We start from the raw sequence: 20,666 nt of genomic DNA, 5'->3' as shown, positions 1-20,666 counted from the left end.
TCGGCGGAGTGCTTCCACAGTACCGAGGCTAGAGTCGACTTCCGGAGCATTGCACTGTAGATAGCTATCCCACAGTTCCCGCAGTCTCGGCTGCCCATTGGAATTCTGGGTTGAGATCCCAATGCCTGATGGGGCTAAAACATTGTCGCGGGTGGTTCTGGGTACATATCGTCAGGCCCCCCTTCTCTCCCTCCCTCCGTGAAAGCAAGGGCAGACAATCGTTTCGCGCCTTTTTTCCTGAGTTACCTGTGCAGACGCCATACCACGGCAAGCATGGAGCCCGCTCAGGTAACCGTCACCCTATGTCTCCTGGGTGCTGGCAGACGCGGTACGGCATTGCTAAACAGTAGCAGCAACCCATTGCCTTCTGGCAGCAGACGGTGCAATACGACTGGTAGTCGTCCTCGTCGTGTCCGAGGTGCTCCTGGCCACATCGGCTGGGAGCGCCTGGGCAGACATGGGCGCAGGGACTAAATTTGGAGTGACTTGACCAGGTTATTCTCTTTAGTCCTGCAGTCAGTCCTATTGAACCATCTTATGGTGAGCGGGCAGGCGATACGGACTGCTAGCAGTCGTACTGTACCATCTTCTGCCAGGCAGGCAAGAGATGAAGATTGCTAGTAGTCGTATTGTACCATCTTCTGCCAGGCAGGCAAGAGATGAGGATGGCTAGCAGTCGTACTGTACCATCTTCTGCCGAGCAGCCATGAGATGTGGATGGCATGCAGTCCTTCTGCACCGTCTGCTGCCAGCCAAAGATGTAAAAGATCGATGGAGTGGGTCAAAACAAGAAATAGACCAGATTTGTTTTGTACTCATTTGCCTCCTCCCCTGTCTAGGGGACTCATTCCTCTAGGTCACACTGCAGTCACTCACAGAGAAGGTGCAGCGAGGTAAATCTAGCCATGTATCAATCAGAGGCCAGGCTAACCTCCTTGTTCCAATAAGAACGATAACTTAGGTGCACCATTTCTTATTGGAACCCTCCGTGAAGTCCTGCCTGAAATACTCCTTGATGTAAAGACACCCCCTTTGTTGATTTTAGCTCCCTGAAGCCAACCCTGTAAGCCGTGTCGTCAGTCGTCCCTCCCTCCGTCAGAGCAACGGCAGACAATCGTTCCGTGCCTTTTTTCTGTGCGGACGCCATACCAAGGCAAGCATGGAGGCCGCTCAGCTCACTTTGGCAATTAGGAGCACATTAAACACCACACGCATTATCCAGCACCAGAACCTGGCAAAGCGATACCAGGCGAGGAGGCGACGTCAGCGCGGTCACATGAGTGTTCAGGACATGGACACAGATTTCTCTGAAATCATGGGCCCTGCCAATGCATGCATCATGGTGCTAATGGGGCAGGTTCATGCTGTGGAACGCCGATTCTGGGCTCGGGAAACAAGCACAGACTGGTGGGACCGCATAGTGTTGCAGGTCTGGGACGATTCCCAGTGGCTGCGAAACTTTCACATGCGTAAGGGCACTTTCATGGAACTTTGTGACTTGCTTTTCCCTGCCCTGAGGCGCATGAATACCAAGATGAGAGCAGCCCTCACAGTTGAGAAGCGAGTGGCGATAGCCCTGTGGAAGCTTGCAACGCCAGACAGCTACCGGTCAGTTGGGAATCAATTTGGAGTGGGCAAATCTACTGTTGGGGCTGCTGTGATGCAAGTAGCCCACACAATCAAAGATCTGCTGATATCAAGGGTAGTGACCCTGGGAAATGTGCAGGTCATAGTGGATGGCTTTGCTGCAATGGGATTCCCTAACTGTGGTGGGGCTATAGACGGAACCCATATCCCTATCTTGGCACCGGAGCACCAAGCCGCCGAGTACATAAACCGCAAGGGGTACTTTTCGATAGTGCTGCAAGCTCTGGTGGATCACAAGGGACGTTTCACCAACATCAACGTGGGATGGCCGGGAAAGGTGCATGATGCTCGCATCTTCAGGAACTCTGGTCTGTTTCAAAAGCTGCAGGAAGGGACTTTATTCCCAGACCAGAAAATAACTGTTGGGGATGTTGAAATGCCTATATGTATCCTTGGGGACCCAGCCTACCCCTTAATGCCATGGCTCATGAAGCCGTACACAGGCAGCCTGGACAGTAGTCAGGAGCTGTTCAACTACAGGCTGAGCAAGTGCAGAATGGTGGTAGAATGTGCATTTGGACGTTTAAAGGCGCGCTGGCGCAGTTTACTGACTCGCTTAGACCTCAGCGAAACCAATATTCCCACTGTTATTACTGCTTGCTGTGTGCTCCACAATATCTGAGAGAGTAAGGGGGAGACGTTTATGGCGGGGTGGGAGGTTGAGGCAAATCGCCTGGCTGCTGGTTACGCGCAGCTAGACACCAGGGCGGTTAGAAGAGCACAGGAGGGCGCAGTACGCATCAGAGAAGCTTTGAAAACCAGTTTCATGACTGGCCAGGCTACGGTGTGAAAGTTCTGTTTGTTTCTCCTTGATGAAGCCCCCCGCCCCTTGGTTCACTCTACTTCCCTGTAAGCTAACCACCCGCCCCTCCTCCCTTCGATCACCGCTTGCAGAGGCAATAAAGTCATTGTTGCTTCACATTCATGCATTCTTTATTCATTCATCACACAAATAGGGGGATGACTACCAAGGTAGCCCAGGAGGGGTGGTGGAGGAGGGAAGGAAAATGCCACACAGCACTTTAAAAGTTTACAACTTTAAAATTTATTGAATGACAGCCTTCTTTTTTTGGGGCAATCCTCTGTGGTGGAGTGGCTGGTTGGCCGGAGGCCTCCCCACCGTGTTCTTGGGCGTCTGGGTGTGGAGGCTATGGAACTTGGGGAGGAGGGCGGTTGGTTACAGAGGGGCTGCAGTGGCAGTCTGTGCTCCAGCTGCCTTTGCTGCAGCTCAACCATACACTGGAGCATACTGGTTTGGTCCTGCAGCAGCCTCGGCATTGAATCCTGCCTCCTCTCATCACGCTGCCGCCACATTTGAGCTTCAGCCCTGTCTTCAGCCCGCCACTTACTCTCTTCAGCCCGCCACCTCTCCTCCCGGTCATTTTGTGCTTTCCTGCACTCTGACATTATTTGCCTCCACGCATTCGTCTGTGCTCTGTCAGTGTGGGAGGACAGCATGAGCTCGGAGAACATTTCATCGCGAGTGCATTTTTTTTTTCTTTCTAAGCTTCACTAGCCTCTGGGAAGGAGAAGATCCTGTGATCATTGAAACACATGCAGCTGGTGGAGAAAAAAAAAGGGACAGCGGTATTTAAAAAGACACATTTTATAAAACAGTGGCTACACTCTTTCAGGGTAAACCTTGCTGTTAACATTACATACATAGCACATGTGCTTTCGTTACAAGGTCGCATTTTGCCTCCTCCCACCGCGTGACTACCCCCTCAACCTTCCCCCCTCCCTGTGGCTAACAGCGGGGAACATTTCTGTTTAGCCACAGGCAAACAGCCCAGTAGGAATGGGCTCCTCTGAGTGTCCCCTGAAGAAAAGCACTCTATTTCAACCAGGTGACCATGAATTATATCTCACTCTCCTGAGGATAACACAGAGAGATAAAGAACGGATGTTGTTTGAATGCCAGCAAACATACACTGCAATGCTTTGTTCTACAATGATTCCCGAGTACGTGTTACTGGCCTGGAGTGGTAAAGTGTCCTACCATGAAGGACGCAATAAGGCTGCCCTCCCCAGAAACCTTTTGCAAAGGCTTTAGGACTACATCTAGGAGAACCGCAAATGCCAGGGCAAAGTAATCCTTTCACATGCTTGCTTTTAAACCATGTATAGTATTTTAAAAGGTACACTCACCAGAGGTCCCTTCTCCGCCTGCTGGGTCCAGGAGGCAGCCTTGGGTGGGTTTGGGGGGTACTGGCTCCAGGTCTAGGGTGAGAAACAGTTCCTGGCTGTCGGGAAAACCGGTTTCTCCGCTTGCTTGCTGTGAGCTATCTACAACCTCCTCCTCATCATCATCATCTTCGTCCCCAAAACCTGCTTCCGTATTGCCTCCATCTCCATTGAAGGAGTCAAACAACACGGCTGGGGTAGTGGTGGCTGAACCCCCTAAAATGGCATGCAGCTCATCATAGAAGCGGCATGTTTGGCGCTCTGACCCAGAGCGGCTGTTTGCCTCTCTGGTTTTCTGGTAGGCTTGCCTCAGCTCCTTCAGTTTCACGTGGCACTGCTTCGGGTCCCTGTTATGGCCTCTGTCCTTCATGCCCTGGGAGATTTTGACAAAGGTTTTGGCATTTCGAAAACTGGAACGGAGTTCTGATAGCACGGATTCCTCTCCCCAAACAGCGATCAGATCCCGTACCTCCCGTTCGGTCCATGCTGGAGCTCTTTTGCGATTCTGGGACTCCATCATGGTCACCTGTGCTGATGAGCTCTGCATGGTCACCTGCAGCTTGCCACGCTGGCCAAACAGGAAATGAGATTCAAAAGTTCGCGGTTCTTTTCCTGTCTACCTGGCCAGTGCATCTGAGTTGAGAGTGCTGTCCAGAGCGGTCATAATGGAGCACTCTGGGATAGCTCCTGGAGGCCAATACCATCTAATTGTGTCCACAGTACCCCAAATTCGAGCCGGCAACGTCAATTTAAGCGCTAATCCACTTGTCAGGGGTGGAGTAAGGAAATCGATTTTAAGAGCCCTTTAAGTCGAAATAAAGGGCTTCATTGTGTGGACCGGTGCAGGTTTACATCGATTTAACGCTGCTAAATTCGACCTAAAGTCCTAGTGTAGACCAGGGCTAAGGGTTTAACTAAGAAACTACTAACTATATATAACTATTTTACAGGTTTTCAAAGTTTGCGAGAACAGAAAATGAAACAACGCTAGCCGAAGCAGATGTTCCAGTACCATCACTGGCAGCAAGAAGGAACTGAGGGTGGTGCCCCTTATACCGTGCCATGTGGGCGCCACTCTAGAGAGCGCCAGAGCTGGTCCTCTACAGATACTGCTAAGGGAAATACTTCCGGCACTGGTGTATGTGGCGAGCACACACACCTAAAATGGAATTGACATGAGCAAGCACTTGAAGAACTAGTTTTTCTTAGCTCCAAGCAGCAAATTTTGGAGGACCTGAGTGAGTTTTTACTGTCCTTATGCCAGTAAACTCTCATTGGTCAAAATGTAAGCTAGGCTAAGAACTACTATGGATGCCAAATCCTGAATTCCTTAAAAAGTCATCTCTTATCACCCAGTTTTTGAAGCAAAGCAGGTTTACTTCCTGAATTGTTGGTCTCAACACCTCCAATAGGATTTTCATATGGCACTTAGAATATCTGCTTCCTCTCCTTTTAAAATAAACAGAGGATCCATGACTGGGTTACATGAAACGCACACAAGGGAATGGTTCCATTTTTCACAACTGAGAGGAAAAAATACCTGGAGAAGTTTTCCCACCCACAGCCAGTTATGATAACTTGAGGAGTAATTTTGTAGATATCTAGCACGCTATTGAACCAAACAACTGCATTCTGTCCTTACCTATAAAGTAAAAAGCTGTATTCGCTATGAATATAGTGCAACCTGTCTAAATTGCCACCCCTATTTAAACAACGAATTTGTCAATCTAATAAAAAGGCAGAACAGAATCATATTTGATCAGTTTAGATTCACCCCTACAGACAAAGCTGTCTCTAAGAAGGGATAGACATATATGGAACATCTTTCAGAGATGGTGCTCGCAACATTGGGAGCTCTAAGCAGCAATATTTTTGGCATCAGCCCTGCTCGCCCCACACCACATAATAAAAAGCAAATAGGGGGCCCCCCGAAGTTGCTCAGGGTCCTAAGCAATTGCTGAGTCTGTTTATGCCTAGTGCCGGCTCTGCCCCAAAACAGGCTTCCTAAACAAGTATTTCTTTGGTGACTCCAGGCAATAGCCAAAGAAGGTTACCTAAAGGCACACTGCACAGCACAATAAGGGGTAAAGCAGCATTATTAGAGCAAAGTATAGAAGACCTGGAAAAATCAGCTAGGTTCAAGGTAATTGGTGCCATTTAACTGCTGCCTTATGTACATCATGATGTGGAAAGGATGATGAAAATACAACATTTAAATGGGCCACTCTCTTAAAACAAGAGGTGTTTCACTAAGTGTGGTCTCTTGTCCAAGTTTCACTGTATTTTTTTTTGTAGTAACTGACATTTTTTTCCAAATATTTATTAAGAGAAGTTGTTGAAGGCTAGGAGAGTCTGAGATTCCATTACACACAATGAGTGGAGCATGTTTATTGAAATGTCCATTCTGCCTGAGAAGGATGTCATGGGCGAGGAGAAAAAAAACAAAAAGACCAATAGGTTTTAGGATCAGTATCCCCTAACAGTCTAATACCTTTGTTGTCTTTTACAGCTCTTAGTATTTGAAAAGTTGTTCAAAACTGAAGCCTAGAGACCAGAAAATTTCAAGCCAATCTGTTTCAACTCACAGAAAGAAGGGTCAAAGTTTAACTTTAAGATGCTCCTGAAACAATTTATGGAGGTTAGATCATTCATGTTAAACTGGTCTTCACACGCAGGAGCTGTTCTTAAGCCACTGTGTGCATAACACATTCCTGAACTTATTTGTGAGTGAAGAACAGCCTTTTCTAAAGACCCCAACACTGTCAGCTGTTTAATTCTCTAAACACCATATGTCTGTTAAAGGGTGTAGCCAGTTTTGTACCTAGCAGGTTTGAACAACGTTTTGGTAGTTTCATTTAATCTCATCAGTATAGGGGGTTATGAGGTCAGTCACCTCTGTCAAAGCATTACAGTATGGTCATTGCCAAGTATCCATCTCAGCTCCTTTTCAAAGCATATAAATGTATTAGGAGTCAACATGGACTAATTTTGTTTTATTACATATTTACTGTATTTAATAACCAAGGTGGCAATGTAATTAAAATGCTTTTATTTATCCAGACAGTACACCAAAATAGAGGTTGAATTGTACTCTTCGCCACTATGAACAGTAGATGCACATCCAATCAGTATTTAACCTCACACATTTTTTAATACACCAATTGCCTAAATTTGAACATTCAAGTTTTGTTCACAAGGATAAGAATTAGGTAGATCACAGTCCTAAGGAGCCTCACTTAGCAGTCACTCAAAACCCTGGTGCCAGATTGTCCCCTCCTGCACAGAACTTTCTAAAAGGAAAAAAAAAATGTTCCCGGGGCTTTCATTTTGCAGAAAACCAATGTCAATCCTTCCTCAACAGTGGACAGGAGCTACCATGAGGGGGGAAGAAGGTATAGCACGCTGTTGAGCCCAGTATTTGGAGTGCAAATGCCATGTCTCCCCTCTTCCTTACTAGCATGCCTTGTAATTATACTGCCGTTCACTCCCCCATTGCAACTGCACAATCCCACCCTTTCTAGAGACATATAAGGTACAGAATGGAAGTTAACTGTGACCAAAGTAATAATTCCTGCCACATTTGCCACTTCCCAGGAGAGCATGCCACTGACTGCATCCCATGTTTACCATTCATCCTGCTCAGCCAGACATACACCTACAGTGTCCCAACCACATAGCATTCACATGGTAAGGCTTCCATCAGTTCAAGCATTCAGTATAAATGCAGCTTCTTTCTTTAACTGTTACTTTTGGAAACCTCAGTGTGTGTTTACAAAGAGATTCTCCAAAAGTAATTCACAGTAGATTATGCATGCATGGCCCACAAAAAGAGCCTCTATAACTCAAAGTTTTAAAATAACCTCACAAAAAAACCCCACAAAATTGATTTCCTTCTGTGGCCTTGAATATTTAAATATGCTCACTCAAACCCACAATCCCCAACTCTTATTATCAAGCGATCGCTTACCTCTCAAGATAAGGTAGCCTTGTGAGTTATTGCCGTTACCCTGGCTGAACTCCATAGCACCTTTGCCTATCCGACTCTAGACCGGTCATGAATTTTTGAATTTGCTCAGCTGCAACAAGGATGAAATGGTGTAATTAAAGTATTGTGTAGTTAGTAAATAAAAATTCTCACCCTTTGCTGTTGTGCAAAATCTAAGAGTAGTCATGACAGATTTCAACTAACTTACAGAAAAAAAATTCTGTTCCCAATTAGAAGACTATATAGGAAATTAAGTATTTATCAGTCCAGACTGCCCAAAGTAACACTGATTCCAGAAAGTGTCTAATTCCCCATGCCACCTGCGGGTAAGATATCCAAAGAGCTATCATGACACACTGAATTACAGAACAGAGGAAACAGGTAATATAAAAACTAAGATCTGCATGGAGACCTTAAGTAAGACACTGTTGCTATCTATATCTTCACATAGACTGAGAATGTCCTAGCATACACTTTACCCCCATAGAAAAAATACTAGTCAGATGTCACACTAAATACCTATTTGTATTTCAGCTACTTACAACAGAAAAAGCAATGGCCGTACGGCAAGTGCATCATATACCATCTACTTTCCCCAATTTTCCAAACCCGGTGTCAAAACCTACCATAAAACAAAACTGCCACTTTTCAGGGCCAGTGCTTTATGTATTTTTTGTAAGCAGTCTTTAAAAAACCCTCAATACTAAATAATGAGTCAAATTGTAGACACTCACATTGTTTTACATTGTATATCAACCATTAGCTATGTTTTAATAAAAGTTGAAGATCACCCTCTGAAATTCTTGTGGGCCTTCTCTTTATGCTGTCAAGAATTAAAACTCTGATGTCATCCCCCACAGCCAGGCTTTTTGATTCCTCACAGTGTTAGTAACACTGGCTGGGATGGACTGCAAGGTCAGTGAGGTAGGAACTGAAATTAAGTGAGCATATCCTTGTGATTTTATAATCCACCACAGCCAAATCTAACACTCCATACATTTAAACACTGCTTAAACAGCTACCACATAAAGGATGCGTGCCAGGGAAGACATGCAGGAGGGAAGAGAAAAATATCATCCTTAGGTGGAAGGCCTGCACCACAACTTACATACAGGTATATGGATAAAACTGATCAATTTCCAGTGTCTGTAAACACATGTTAACAAGCACTATATTCACTTTTACAGAGTTATTCTGAACGGAAACAGAATGATTATTTAATAAACATGGAGGTTCACTCAACGTGTAAGTGGGGGAAAAAGACCTACATGAGATCACTTATTGAACAGGCTCTGCTGTTTCCTCTCCAATCTCTCCCTCTTCATGCTCCCAAACCATCCCTTCCTCTGGAACTTACAAAGTGCACTTTTTACTCTCTGTGAGGCCCTTCCTTCCAAGAGTCTTCCTTATTTTGGATTCACCAGCTGTGGGGAGTAGGATAGATCAGCTTAAGCTTCTGCACGAAGTGAACTTTTCCCCAAGGCAATACACACCTCTAATAAAATAAAACAAACAGATATTTGTATATGATGACATTAATAAAGTTGTGTTTCCAATATCTGATTGTAAGACTAAAGATAGATGGTACTTTCTTTTTAAAGACAAAAGAATATTAAAGTCAGTAAGCCCTTTCTCATATACATGGCAGTATAAGAGAATCTGACATTCTATCCCACAGTAGAATGCAGCCAGCCACAAGCTTTTAATGGGTGAGATGTACAAAATATCTTCTCTTCAAATAGTCATCTGGGGGGAAAAAAAGAGTGATGAAGCTCCGACTAAAGTATTTTATACAACTAGGTTTTCAAAATTTGTTTTTTCCACCTTTATTAGACTTAACATTTGTGAATCATTAAAAAGTGAAATGTACAGAGTAATGATAATTTCATTGGAAATTTACCTAGTACAGTGATATATAAGGTCTAGACTTAAGACAAATTTATCTTTATGAGCATAGATACATTTTGTACTAAGGCAATCAACTTCAAATATCCAGCCTGCATAAAATAAACTTTGTTTATTTTGAAAGCCAAACAACTGCACATGTATCCATGAAAATAATCATGTTTCCACCCTCAAATTGTCTATGTTGTTTGTAACTTCTAAAACTAGCTGCTACTTTTGGATTTGGGGGTTCTGTGATTAATGTTACACAGTGTCAGGCACAGTACATGCATTCCACTTCAGTAAAAAATTGAAGACAATTCTGTACAGCTTCACCAGTTTTCTTGTTTTTTAGATCTCAGTTGAGATTCACAAATAGTAACGTCCATCCATATCTGCCATAGAATGACTATATAAAGTAACAATTATGCCAGAGACAGGCTCACTTCTTCTTCTTTCCTTTTCCTTTTTTGCCTCCCTCTCCTGGCTGGAGATTTTGGTCACTACCTCCCATTTTTTGTGTCCTTGTTTTCAGCTTTGGAATTGTTTCTGCTGCATACAGCATCACTGATTTACCTAGAAACAAAAGGCAAGGGTTAATTTATATGAATATTTGTAACACTTTGAACATTAGAATCCCTAGCTAATGTTCGGGCCTACCCGGAACCCTCGTCAAGTTGGATACAAAGTCCCAAGCTCTGCTTTTTCCCCCTGTATCCATGGGATACTGGGTGTTCTCTGGAAGTAGGCACTCAGTGCTTGCTGGGGGAATCATTAGAACTAATAGAATCCAGAGCAAGCCTAGAGAAAAGTCACAGTAATTTGGGACCTAATCAAGGAATTGAGTTGCTCTTTATCAATTAGATTATGATCTAGCCCAAGGGTTCTCAAACTTCATTGCATCGTGACCCCCTTCTGACAAGAAAAATTACTACACGACCCCAGGAGGGGAGACTGAAGCATGAGCCTTCCCAAGCCTCACCGTCCCACATGGGGGCCAAAGACAAAGCCAAAAGGGCAGGGCCCAAACCAGAAGCCCAAGGGCTTTAGCCACAGCCGGAGGACCTGTAACCTGAGCCCCACCACCCAGGGCTGAAGCCCTTGGGCTTCAACCCTGGGTGGAGGGGCTCGAGCTTTGGCCCCAGCAAGTCTAATGCCAACCCTGGCAACTCCATTAAAATGGGGTCGTGACCCACAGTTTGAGAACCGCTGACTAGCTTGTATAGACAGACAATGAGGTGCAGCCCCCACCGCCCCTTACTTCCCTATAGCAGTTACTTGCCTCAAAGGTGAAAGTGCAGGGGAAGACCAAGCCTCCAAAAAGCCATCACATTGCCTTCTGTTTATATGGACTTGGCATGCTAATACTGTAACTATCTGGGGCTAGTCTAGACCTCAAAAGGACAAGTGGATGGACAACCAAAACATGCTACAGGGGAGCAAGATGCTGACCCAACTATTTGCTCCCACCAGAAGACTCCATGGCTCTATCTTCCCCTTCTGATCAGTGGAGATCATGAAGCCATCACACCATCAATGGCACTCTCTCGTTTCTAGCACTTTCATTCTCCCACTCTGTAGATTAGTCTTTGCCCCTATCCTTTCTGCACACTAATTCCTCACTTACCTGTCAATATTAAGAAGGCTTCTTTAGTTAGGCCAGTTAGTATTTTAGATTTCCTATGAGCATTTTAGGCAGAAAATTGCAATATCAAACAGGATTACTACATCAGTTTATCAACTGCACTGAAATTTAACTGAGGTATGACAAGTTTACACAAGAAAAAACTAAGTGAAATACAGTAGTTTTAAAGCAGAATTTTTTTTTTTGTTTTTGGAGCGAAACCGTCTACCACAACACAGTACACTAAAGTAGCACTACTGCTTTGTTGGAGACAGTGGTCACACAGTGTGCCCAAAAGAATGTTCAATTCCCAATTTTTAAAATGAGAATGAAGCACCATCTAAGGAAAAACAGGACTGAAGATTGTACCCTAAAACAGAATCACTTCCTCACTAACAGGCTCTGGCTAATCTCATTTAGTTACCAGTTTATATGGCTTATAGTAGCCAAATGTTTCAAATGGTAGGAACTAAAATGCCTAACAACAAAGTTCTCTATTAATGTTTTAACAGACTGGTCACACTAACATTAGCATAGGAGACACAAACACAGCCTGACATTATGGCAACCGACCCTAACTTTTTCTAAGTAGGTAAAAATAAATTGTTACCCAAGTTTTCTCACTGCACATACCCCCTCAACAAATACTGCACTCACGTGTTGGAAACTGAGGTAAACATGGGTTGCCATCTTCCAGCTTGAGTTGAACTCGTACTCTGCCTCTATATTGCACATCACGGTTCCACTCTCTAGGGTACAACTTGTTCTTCTAGCAAGTGGAAAAAAGAACACCACAGTTAAACTAGAGATTAAGAGGCAGAAAGGCATTTCATAAGATAAGCATCAGACATTAAAGAAATATGTATTTAAAATTGCTATGTACTAAAATGTCCATAACCAAATGGACACTGCTCACAGACGTACACCTTTTTGAGGGAGGTGTCTCAGCCATGTAGACCTTAGGTACATGCTTTGAAAGTGAACGGTCACACATATTTATTGGGAAAATATGATCATACTCTGGACTTTACAACTAACCTGGTGGTATGTATGCTAAACTTCAGAACAAAATTTCAGAAGTAAAGGCAATCTACGTCTGGGCTGGACTAGTGAGGATGAAGTGAATACTGTTAAACCACTGGAAAAAAACATTCTTTCAAAGGAAGCAGAATAGTTATCCTCTCCCATATTTCTCTTCACAAAATAATTCATACAGCACAAAACCAGAGAGGTGTTTGAAGACATACTGATAAAAGTAATTTACAGATGACAAAGACTGGTGAAGAGTTGAATAATGATGTAGACAGGAAAGTCATACAGAGCCATCTGTATCACTTGGTAACCTGGGCCCATTTGAACAAAAGGCATTTTAATGCAGCCCAATGCAAAGTTATACATGTAGGAACAAGAAATGAAGGCCACACCTACAAAATGGAGGACTGTACCATGGAAAGCAATGACTGGAAAAAAAAATTAAAATCGTAGTGGACAGACAGCTGAACCTGAGCTCCCAGTCTGATGCTGTAGCAAAGAGAGCCAGTGTGATCCTTGGATGCATGAAGAGGGGAGAAGTGAGTATGAAGGGGATTTTAGCATTGGTGAGACAGATACTGGAATACCATGTCAGTTCTGATGTCCACATTTTAAAGAGGATGTGGAAAAATTGGAAAGGGTGAAGAAAAAAGCCACAAAAAGTATTCGAGAATTGGAGAAAATGCCTGTGAAATCTTAATCTGTTTAGCTCAGTGGTTCTCAACCTTTCCAGACTATGGTACTCCTTTCAGAAGTCTGATTTTAGTTTCTCAAAAAAAAAATTAAAAGATGACTTGATTACAGTATCTAAGAACTTTCATGGGGAGAAAGTACTGAGTAATAAAAACATCCTTAATCTAGTGGAGAAAGACATAAGAACAAATGGCTAGAAGTTAAAGCCAGACAAATTCAAATTAGAAATTAGGCGCAATTTAAAAAACAAAACAAACAATAAAACCCACACAGTGAGGGTGATTAGCCAGAGGAACAAACTACAAATAGAAGTGGTGGATTCTCCATCTGTTGGAGACTTCAAATCAAGATGTATTTTAGCCAAGCCCTAGTTATTAGTCTCAAATACAGGGTAATGATGAAACTTAATGGCCTGTGACATATAGGAGGTCAGACTAGATTATCTAATGGACCCTTCTGACCCTAAAACAACAAAAAACCTGGGTCTATGACATATGGAAACCATTTATAGGACTTAGAATTCAAGTATGACAATGTTTATTACTACATTTACTGAAGAATATCGTTAAGATTTTATCTTTAAAAGACATTACCATAACTTAATTATTTATGTTTGTCTATTTTCTGTGTAAGTTTTGTTTAGAATTTTTAAAAACACATTTTAATGATTGTGTTGTGAATGTACTAGCAGTTATGAGAAGAAAGTTATTTGTAACTTAGCTGTATACCTATTTGTATTTAAACATCCCAATCAAGTCACTGCTCCCAAAGTTCCAGAGATAAGCCACATAACCTGACAGAAGTTATCTGAAAGGAGGAGTATGAAACATTACATCGCAGTACTCCATCAGCACTGCATTTTGATAAATCTGATTAAGATTTTGTCAATCTTATGTTAGAAGTTTATAAATTAGAAATGAAGGGGGCATCATTTGAGCAATCCATACAGAATACTGAGGGAAGTGTCATCTAGACACAGGTGAAAGATCTAAACCTTTGACATCCTTCAGGACAATAGGGAAGACTGAATGCTGCACATTCAGAGCCCAGGGGCAAAGGTGGCTTTAAAAGCCTTGAGATTCTGCGTAGTTCGAGCACTGACATCACCCCTGGCATAATTTAGGCAGATAAAGTTACAACAGTCCCATGTAGGATGCCTCTGAGCAGCTCCACAACACAGTGCTATAGCCCTATCTCCATCAGACTTCCCATGCTTGACCTGTGAGAGCCATAGGCTGTCTTAAGCAGCAACCACAGCTGAAGAACTCTTCTCCAGGTAGCTAAGGGGCTTTTATAACTCCTATCCAGCACACTGGGTCTAGGCCAGGGAATGTCTATAAGCATCAGAGATGCTCAGGTATGCTATAAGTGACTACTGCGATCATCATAAGATAGAGGTACTTGAAAGTTCCCTTTCAAACAACCAATGTTTTAAATTTTCCTGAAGATGCTGATGAAAGCAATCTAATGCACTAATTCTTAAAAACTGTTACTACTGAAAAATGTGATGCTCACTTGAAAGTTCTGAAACCCTTTGTAATTCCTAGTAAAGATTCTTACTCTCTCTTATTTGGCTTTGCTCCTGTTACAAAAGTAACAGTCAATATTTGTGTCTCCCCAAGGGATAAGAAAAATACAGACAGTTCTCTGAAAGCATAATGATAAAGGTATATATGCTTTAAAATATATCAAGGTCCACTGAATTTCCAATTTTTATTACGATAATGCTAGCAACTTTGATTGTACAGATTAAAGAAAAAAAATCTGATTTATGAAAATTTCAGATGGTGCTGGCAAAATCTGTACCTGAATGAGCAAGTTTTATGGTACTACTGGTTACATTTTATATTAATGGGCAATTCATGAGAATAACTGAATTGTTCTTTACTTCTCAGAAAAAAATCTTTATATTTAATTATGACTAGTGACTTGATTGATGTTTTCAGGGTATTTGAATGTATACATTAAAAGGAAGATCTTATTGATGAAAACCTAAATGTTTTTATGAGGATATAAGTTTTACAGTATTCACTTTTAGGTTAATCTAAGGTACTGGAGTAATTACTCTTTTCTGTTGTCAAACTGCACTTTATGTGCCAATACAGTTAAACTATCAGAACTTTAATGCCAAAAGAGACATTTATGACCTGTGACATACAGGAGGTCAGACTAGAATTACACCCAGTTACCCCTGCATGAAGCCCAGTAACTTATATTTGGCCAACACATATCTGTGAGAAAGGCATCCAGTCTTGATGTGAAGATGCCAAAAGAAGGAGAATCCATCACATCTCTTGCTAGTTAGTCCCAATGGCTAATTACCTTCAATGTTAACAAAACTGTGCCTAATTTGAATTTGTCTGGCTTCATCTTGCAGCAAGAGTTGTCCCTTGGGTAGGGCGAACTGGGGAGACTGCCCAGGGCCCTGGCTTTGCGGGGGCCCATGTTTCAATAAAATCCCGATATTTAGCCCTTTGTCCCCCATCCCAACCAATGTACGATCGGGATGGCATTTGTCCTGATATTCAGGTGACGAGGTAAGGCAGGAGGGATGAGGCAGAGAGCAGACTAGCACGGAGGCTGATTTGTTCTGGGCCCCGCAACCCCGTAGGGACGGCCATGCTTGCAGCCATTGTTTTCTGTTATGCCTTTCTCCAATAGGTTAATGAGCCCTTTAGTACCTGTATTTTCTCCCCATGAAGGTACTTAGACCCTAATCAAGAAAACTCTTCATGTACTTTTTGATAAACTGAACAGATTGAGCTCTTTAAGTCTATCACTGTAAGGCATTTTCTCTAGCCCTCACATTTTAAAATTTCTTTTCTGTACTCTCTCCAATTTTTCCAACATCCCCATAAATATTAAGTTAACGTATGTTCAAAGAAATCAGAGGACTTGGTTGATAAGTTTATAGGACAATGGTTTTTCTACAGAACATTTTTTTCAATTTAAAAAAAAAAGTCTTTATCAAGATGTATTCATAAAGTTTCACATTACCTCTACAAGCACATTGAGTCCAATTGCTGCACATACATCTTGGATTTCTGTAGATGTGGGATTTTCAATGGCCTATTAAAATAATGTTTTAAATTACTACATTGCCCTTTTAAAAAAATTAGTCTACTGCTGAGAAACAAATCCATCGTAATTAGGTGTTGATTGGATGAGCTCCTGAAATTCCTCAGGGGAAGCAGTAGTCAGGGAAAGGGAGGGCACAAAGATGGATCAGGGAAAACAGATCTGCTTGCTTTTCCACTTATGTAAGGTATTTATGAACCAGGACATGTAGATTTCCTGGAATATATTAGAAAGAAAGGAACAAAGCACCAAAGGAGAAGAAAAAATAAGCCTAGGCTCAAACATTAGCTGAAGACAGGCCTGGGCAGGAACCGAGGAAGGAGTGGGGACAGAGTTAGTACTTTAGAAAAACAATTTTGGTTTCTTTGGAGTGAGATAGGAGTAAGATTTTTTTGTGTGTCGTTTAAGCAATTAGAAGGGAAAAAAAAAACCTAAACCCAAACACCAACCTGCAGCAATGAGTCTCAGAGCCCAGGCCTACAGAGTTGGGCTTTTGTGACATTCTCACTTGGACTGGAGCCTGGGCTCTGAGACACACTCTGCTCAGTGGGTTTCCGAGTCCAGGCTCCTGATCAAGTGGGAATGATTGTCTACTCTGATATTTGTAGCCGGTAGCACAAGCCCGAGTATATGAGACCCAGGCTCAGAGACTTGCTGAGAGAGAGAGAGACAGCGAGAGCGCGCGCACAGACTGAGGAACTAAGAGAGGATTGACAGGCATCTCTTGCCAAGGAGTCAGCTAGAGACTGAAGAGAAAGGAACAGAAGACCAGGCATCAGTTAAAGACGTAGGGGCCTGATCACTCAAGTAACAGACTTAACTACTAGTTCAAGTTAAAACAACTGACTTTTTGCTATAACAGGAAAAACATCTAAGAAAGTATATGGATGTTTTAGCAGTCAGTGTTTAATCAGTGGCACTTCTCAGTAAGCCATGTACTATATGTCTATTCCACTATCAGCTGGGCTCCTATTGGATCCTGAAGCACTAGTTATGGACACAGAAGTAACAGACAAGAAATGGTACATTACAGACAGTGACTCAAATGCCTTCCATTTCCCATCATCCTTGATATTACAGGGGGCCTCTAGAGTCAAACCAAGAGTGCAAAACACGCACATCTAAACTAGTTAGATAATGAAATTACAAGCAAATCATTAGGCAGCCTTACAAAATCCTTCTTGCCCAGGTGATCAGTATCTGTTTCCTTCATCACTGCAAAGACAGGCAAGAAGATTTTGTACTAGTGAATTTTCAAGAGATTTTCAAGGTTGCATTCAGTCTCTCCCAGCTGATCTGTTTGAGCCTTGCTCATGTGAAAATAAGAGGTTCTGAACGCAGCCTTTCCCATGTTGAATTCACATGTTGACACCAATGGTCAGTCTTCAAATATGTTACAGAATTCAATCATCAACTTTCCTCTCCTTCTCTTCAAAAAAGCTTAAGTAGCCTTGTTCACAATTGTTAGTTCCTTCCCAAACTCCCTCCAAGCTATCATGAAGCAAAACTTAGTTTTCCCATGCCACCCACAAATTACTTTGTCCATAGGTATTCTTCTTCCTTCTGCTATTGTCTTCTTGTTATTTAAGTATGCTGGATAGATGCAGATGAATCTAAAAAAAAAAAAAAATGTAATATAAGTTCTGGAAAATACTGTTTTTTGTAATATCTTCTAAAGCACATAAAAAAACAAAGGAATGCCCACTTCTAAAACTTGGAAACTGTCATACCAGATCAGACCATTGGTTTATCTAGTACAATTGCCAGATTGTGAAAGTACCACACAATTCAGGGGAAGATGCAAAAAACCACACCGTGGATAATGATGGACCATAGGGAGAGATTTTTCCTAATACTAGGATAGTGGCTAACTAAAACCCCAGAGCATGAGGTTTTTATATATATATATATATATATATATTTTTCAATTTTGTCCTATTTTAAGCAGCCGTGTAAACTATTATAAAAAACAATTCCTTTGCTAAATCCTGCTGAGCTCCAGGGTTTGATATCTTGCAACAGATAACTCCACTGTCTAATTATGCAAAAAACAAAAAAACAAACCAAAAAAACCCTTCTTAGTTTTAATTTGTCTTCTAATTTCGTTTGGAAACCTAAAATATAGCATTATTAAAGAGTAAACAGGAATTCCTTACTAACCTTTTCTACATTGATGATTATATTGAAGTTGCCAGACATTTCCCATTATATGACACTGCCAGAGTTGGAGCAGAAGAGGGAGAATGGGGAATGATGGGAAAAAGAATCTTTGCAAATACGTGGGAAACCTACTGGCAATGTGTTGTTCTCCCTCCAACTCTAGTGCTGTTCTACAAAGAGGATGACAACCTACTATTTCTATCAGTTACTCCAGTGGCAGAGGTACGTGGAGTGAATCTAAAGGTTTCAACCCTGATGATGACCCATATGGCTATCAGTGTGATGCTACATGACGGAGTTTGTTTTTTCAGTTTGCCTTTTTTAAAACCTAGGCAACTGCATACAACAAATGACAATAAAAGAACATAATTAAGGTTGCAAAAATCAAGCATTCAAAAGTTAGGACATGGCTGAATCAAGGTTGCCCTTGCGCATATGCATTATCTTTGTATACACAATAACTCCTATTTTTTCCATAGGACCCATACCTCATTCAGTGCACAGGATGGACTGGCCTCTAGAAATGAATCAGGGTTGTGTAGTAAAGGACACTGTTTTCTGTATTATTTGTCACCAAAATTGGAAAGTATGTAGTAAATGAGGCAGCACACAGCAGGTAGATATAGGATGGTTCACATGATTAAAGCAGATGAATACTGCTCTGGATTAGATGTCACTGCCACAGAGTTCCTGTATGATGTTCATCAAGTCACTTAAACCCAGCCTTTCATAGGTTGTCACAAGTTGTTTGTTCCTCATTTTCTGGGTGCCCAAATTGAGACCCTGGAACCTGAGTCTGGGTGCTGAGCACTCACAACTGCAACAAATATCAGTGGGAGCTGTGCTTGAATATATAAAGTGTTATACAACACTAAGTACCCTGAAAAAAACAGGTCCTAGGCACCTAAAATTAGTGGATACTCTTCACCTTCTATTCTCTGTGCCTCAGTGCACCCTGGGTAAAATGAGACTATCATCACCCCCTCACCTCACCGGAGTATTGCAAAGATAAAATTCATCTCTATGAAGCACTCCGACACTGCAGTGGTAATCACCATAGAAAAGTCCATGAGAAAATTAATAACTCTTGTCTTCAGAGTAGGGTTTGAATAGTGTGCAGCACATAAGGCCTAGGGCCGCACAATGAACAAGAGGGAGAAAACAAAATACTGAGTAGTGGCTCCCCAAGTGAGCACAGCCCATTCTGCCCACTGAATGAAGCAGTGGCGAGTCCTGGGGAAAAAATATTTCTGTGACCATGTAACTAGACCACAGGTTCTCAAACTGGGGGTCAGAACCCCTCAGGGGGGTTGCAAGGTTATTATATGGGGGGGGTCATGAGCTGTCAGCCTGCACCCCAAACCCTACTTTGCATCCAGCATTTATAATGGTGTTAAATATACAAAAAAGTGTTTTTAATTCATAAAGGAGGGCCGCACTCAGAGGCTTGCTAAGTGAAAGGGGTCACCAGCACAAAAGTTTGAGAACCACTGAACTACAGGCTGTAGTATAACGTAGCCACCCAAGGGGACAGATTTAAGATTCCCTGTGCTAGGTCTTGTGGCACCTTACAGACCAACGAATTGGGTTTAGCTCACGAAAGCTTATGCCATAATAAATGTGTTAGTCTCTAAAGTGCCAGAAGGACTCCTCCTCCTTTTTGCTGATACAGACTAACAGGGCTGCCACTCTGAAACCTGTGCTAGCTCTGGGAGCCTGACTTCGCAGCCCTGCTCATTTAAGGCAACGCTGTCTGGGCGTGAATGTAAACACCTCTTGCTGCCATCTATTGCCCCCCTCCACGCTAGATCAGCTCGCCGCTCACTCGCGGCCCCTGTTCAGCCCCATACGCGTTTCCGCCACCCCTCCCAGAGCTCCTTCGAGGAGCGGTGGCGCCCAGCCCCGCACGCAGCTGTCACCGGCTCGCTCAGCAGGTGGGTCCCGGCCCCCTTCCACAGCCAGGGAGCGCGGGGCAGGAGCAGCGCGGGGGCAGCGCCGATCCGCCCAGGGCCCGCTCGCGGGGAGCAGGCCTGCAGGAGTGTGAAGGACCGGGGCAGAGGAGCCCCAGCGCCTCCTCCCACCCCACCGGCGCAGGGGCCACAGGGCCAGAGCCACCGAGCAACCCGGGAGCCGCAGCCGCCCCTGAGGTACCGGAAACATGGGCTGCCCCGCGCGGGGGGCCGTTACCTTTCCTTGTCCGCCGGGGAGGTGGCGGCCCAGGCCATGGCGGTTGTGGGGCGGGCGGGGGGGGAGCGCAGCACCGCCTCCCCCACTGTCACTCGCTACTACCCGCTCACTCCTCACAAACACAGAGCTCTTGCCAGGCCAGCAGGGAGTGCGAGAGGGGAGCCCACACACAGTCTCGCGCACACCCGCGGC

The 20,666-nt window shown here is 43.3% G+C and overlaps 2 protein-coding genes and 1 long non-coding RNA gene across 4 annotated transcripts in view; 1 reads left to right on the top strand and 2 right to left on the bottom strand.

Annotated features, from left to right (window-relative positions):
• Positions 1-10,133, top strand: part of LOC125636541 (uncharacterized) — a 19,369-nt gene extending 9,236 nt beyond the window's left edge. Inside the window, exon 2 of the long non-coding RNA XR_007356630.2 lies at positions 4,782-10,133. This is a non-coding gene — a long non-coding RNA (uncharacterized LOC125636541). The remainder of the gene's footprint in view (positions 1-4,781) is intronic.
• On the bottom strand, positions 2,638-4,527 carry LOC142072155 (uncharacterized). Its single transcript, XM_075128609.1, has 2 exons — positions 3,796-4,527; positions 2,638-3,207 (listed from the first exon to the last, which is right to left on the bottom strand). Exons 1-2 carry the CDS (start codon positions 4,376-4,378, stop codon positions 3,122-3,124), a joined length of 669 nt encoding a protein of 222 aa, XP_074984710.1. The 5' UTR covers positions 4,379-4,527; the 3' UTR covers positions 2,638-3,121.
• On the bottom strand, positions 9,618-20,666 carry SRP19 (signal recognition particle 19). 2 transcript variants are annotated; one of them, XM_048849780.2, is made up of 5 exons: positions 20,475-20,661; positions 17,665-17,740; positions 16,047-16,118; positions 11,982-12,093; positions 9,618-10,276 (listed from the first exon to the last, which is right to left on the bottom strand). In XM_048849780.2, exons 1-5 carry the CDS (start codon positions 20,510-20,512, stop codon positions 10,143-10,145), a joined length of 432 nt encoding a protein of 143 aa, XP_048705737.1. In that variant the 5' UTR covers positions 20,513-20,661; the 3' UTR covers positions 9,618-10,142. The 2 variants fall into 2 exon arrangements, with proteins under 2 accessions (XP_048705737.1, XP_048705739.1); XM_048849782.2 differs by lacking the exon at positions 16,047-16,118 and having other exon boundaries at positions 20,475-20,666.

The sequence above is a fragment of the Caretta caretta genome, chromosome 5, assembly GCF_965140235.1.
Source record: "Caretta caretta isolate rCarCar2 chromosome 5, rCarCar1.hap1, whole genome shotgun sequence".
Lineage (NCBI taxonomy): Eukaryota > Metazoa > Chordata > Testudines > Cheloniidae > Caretta > Caretta caretta.
This window is presented reverse-complemented; position numbering and strand designations above follow the sequence as displayed.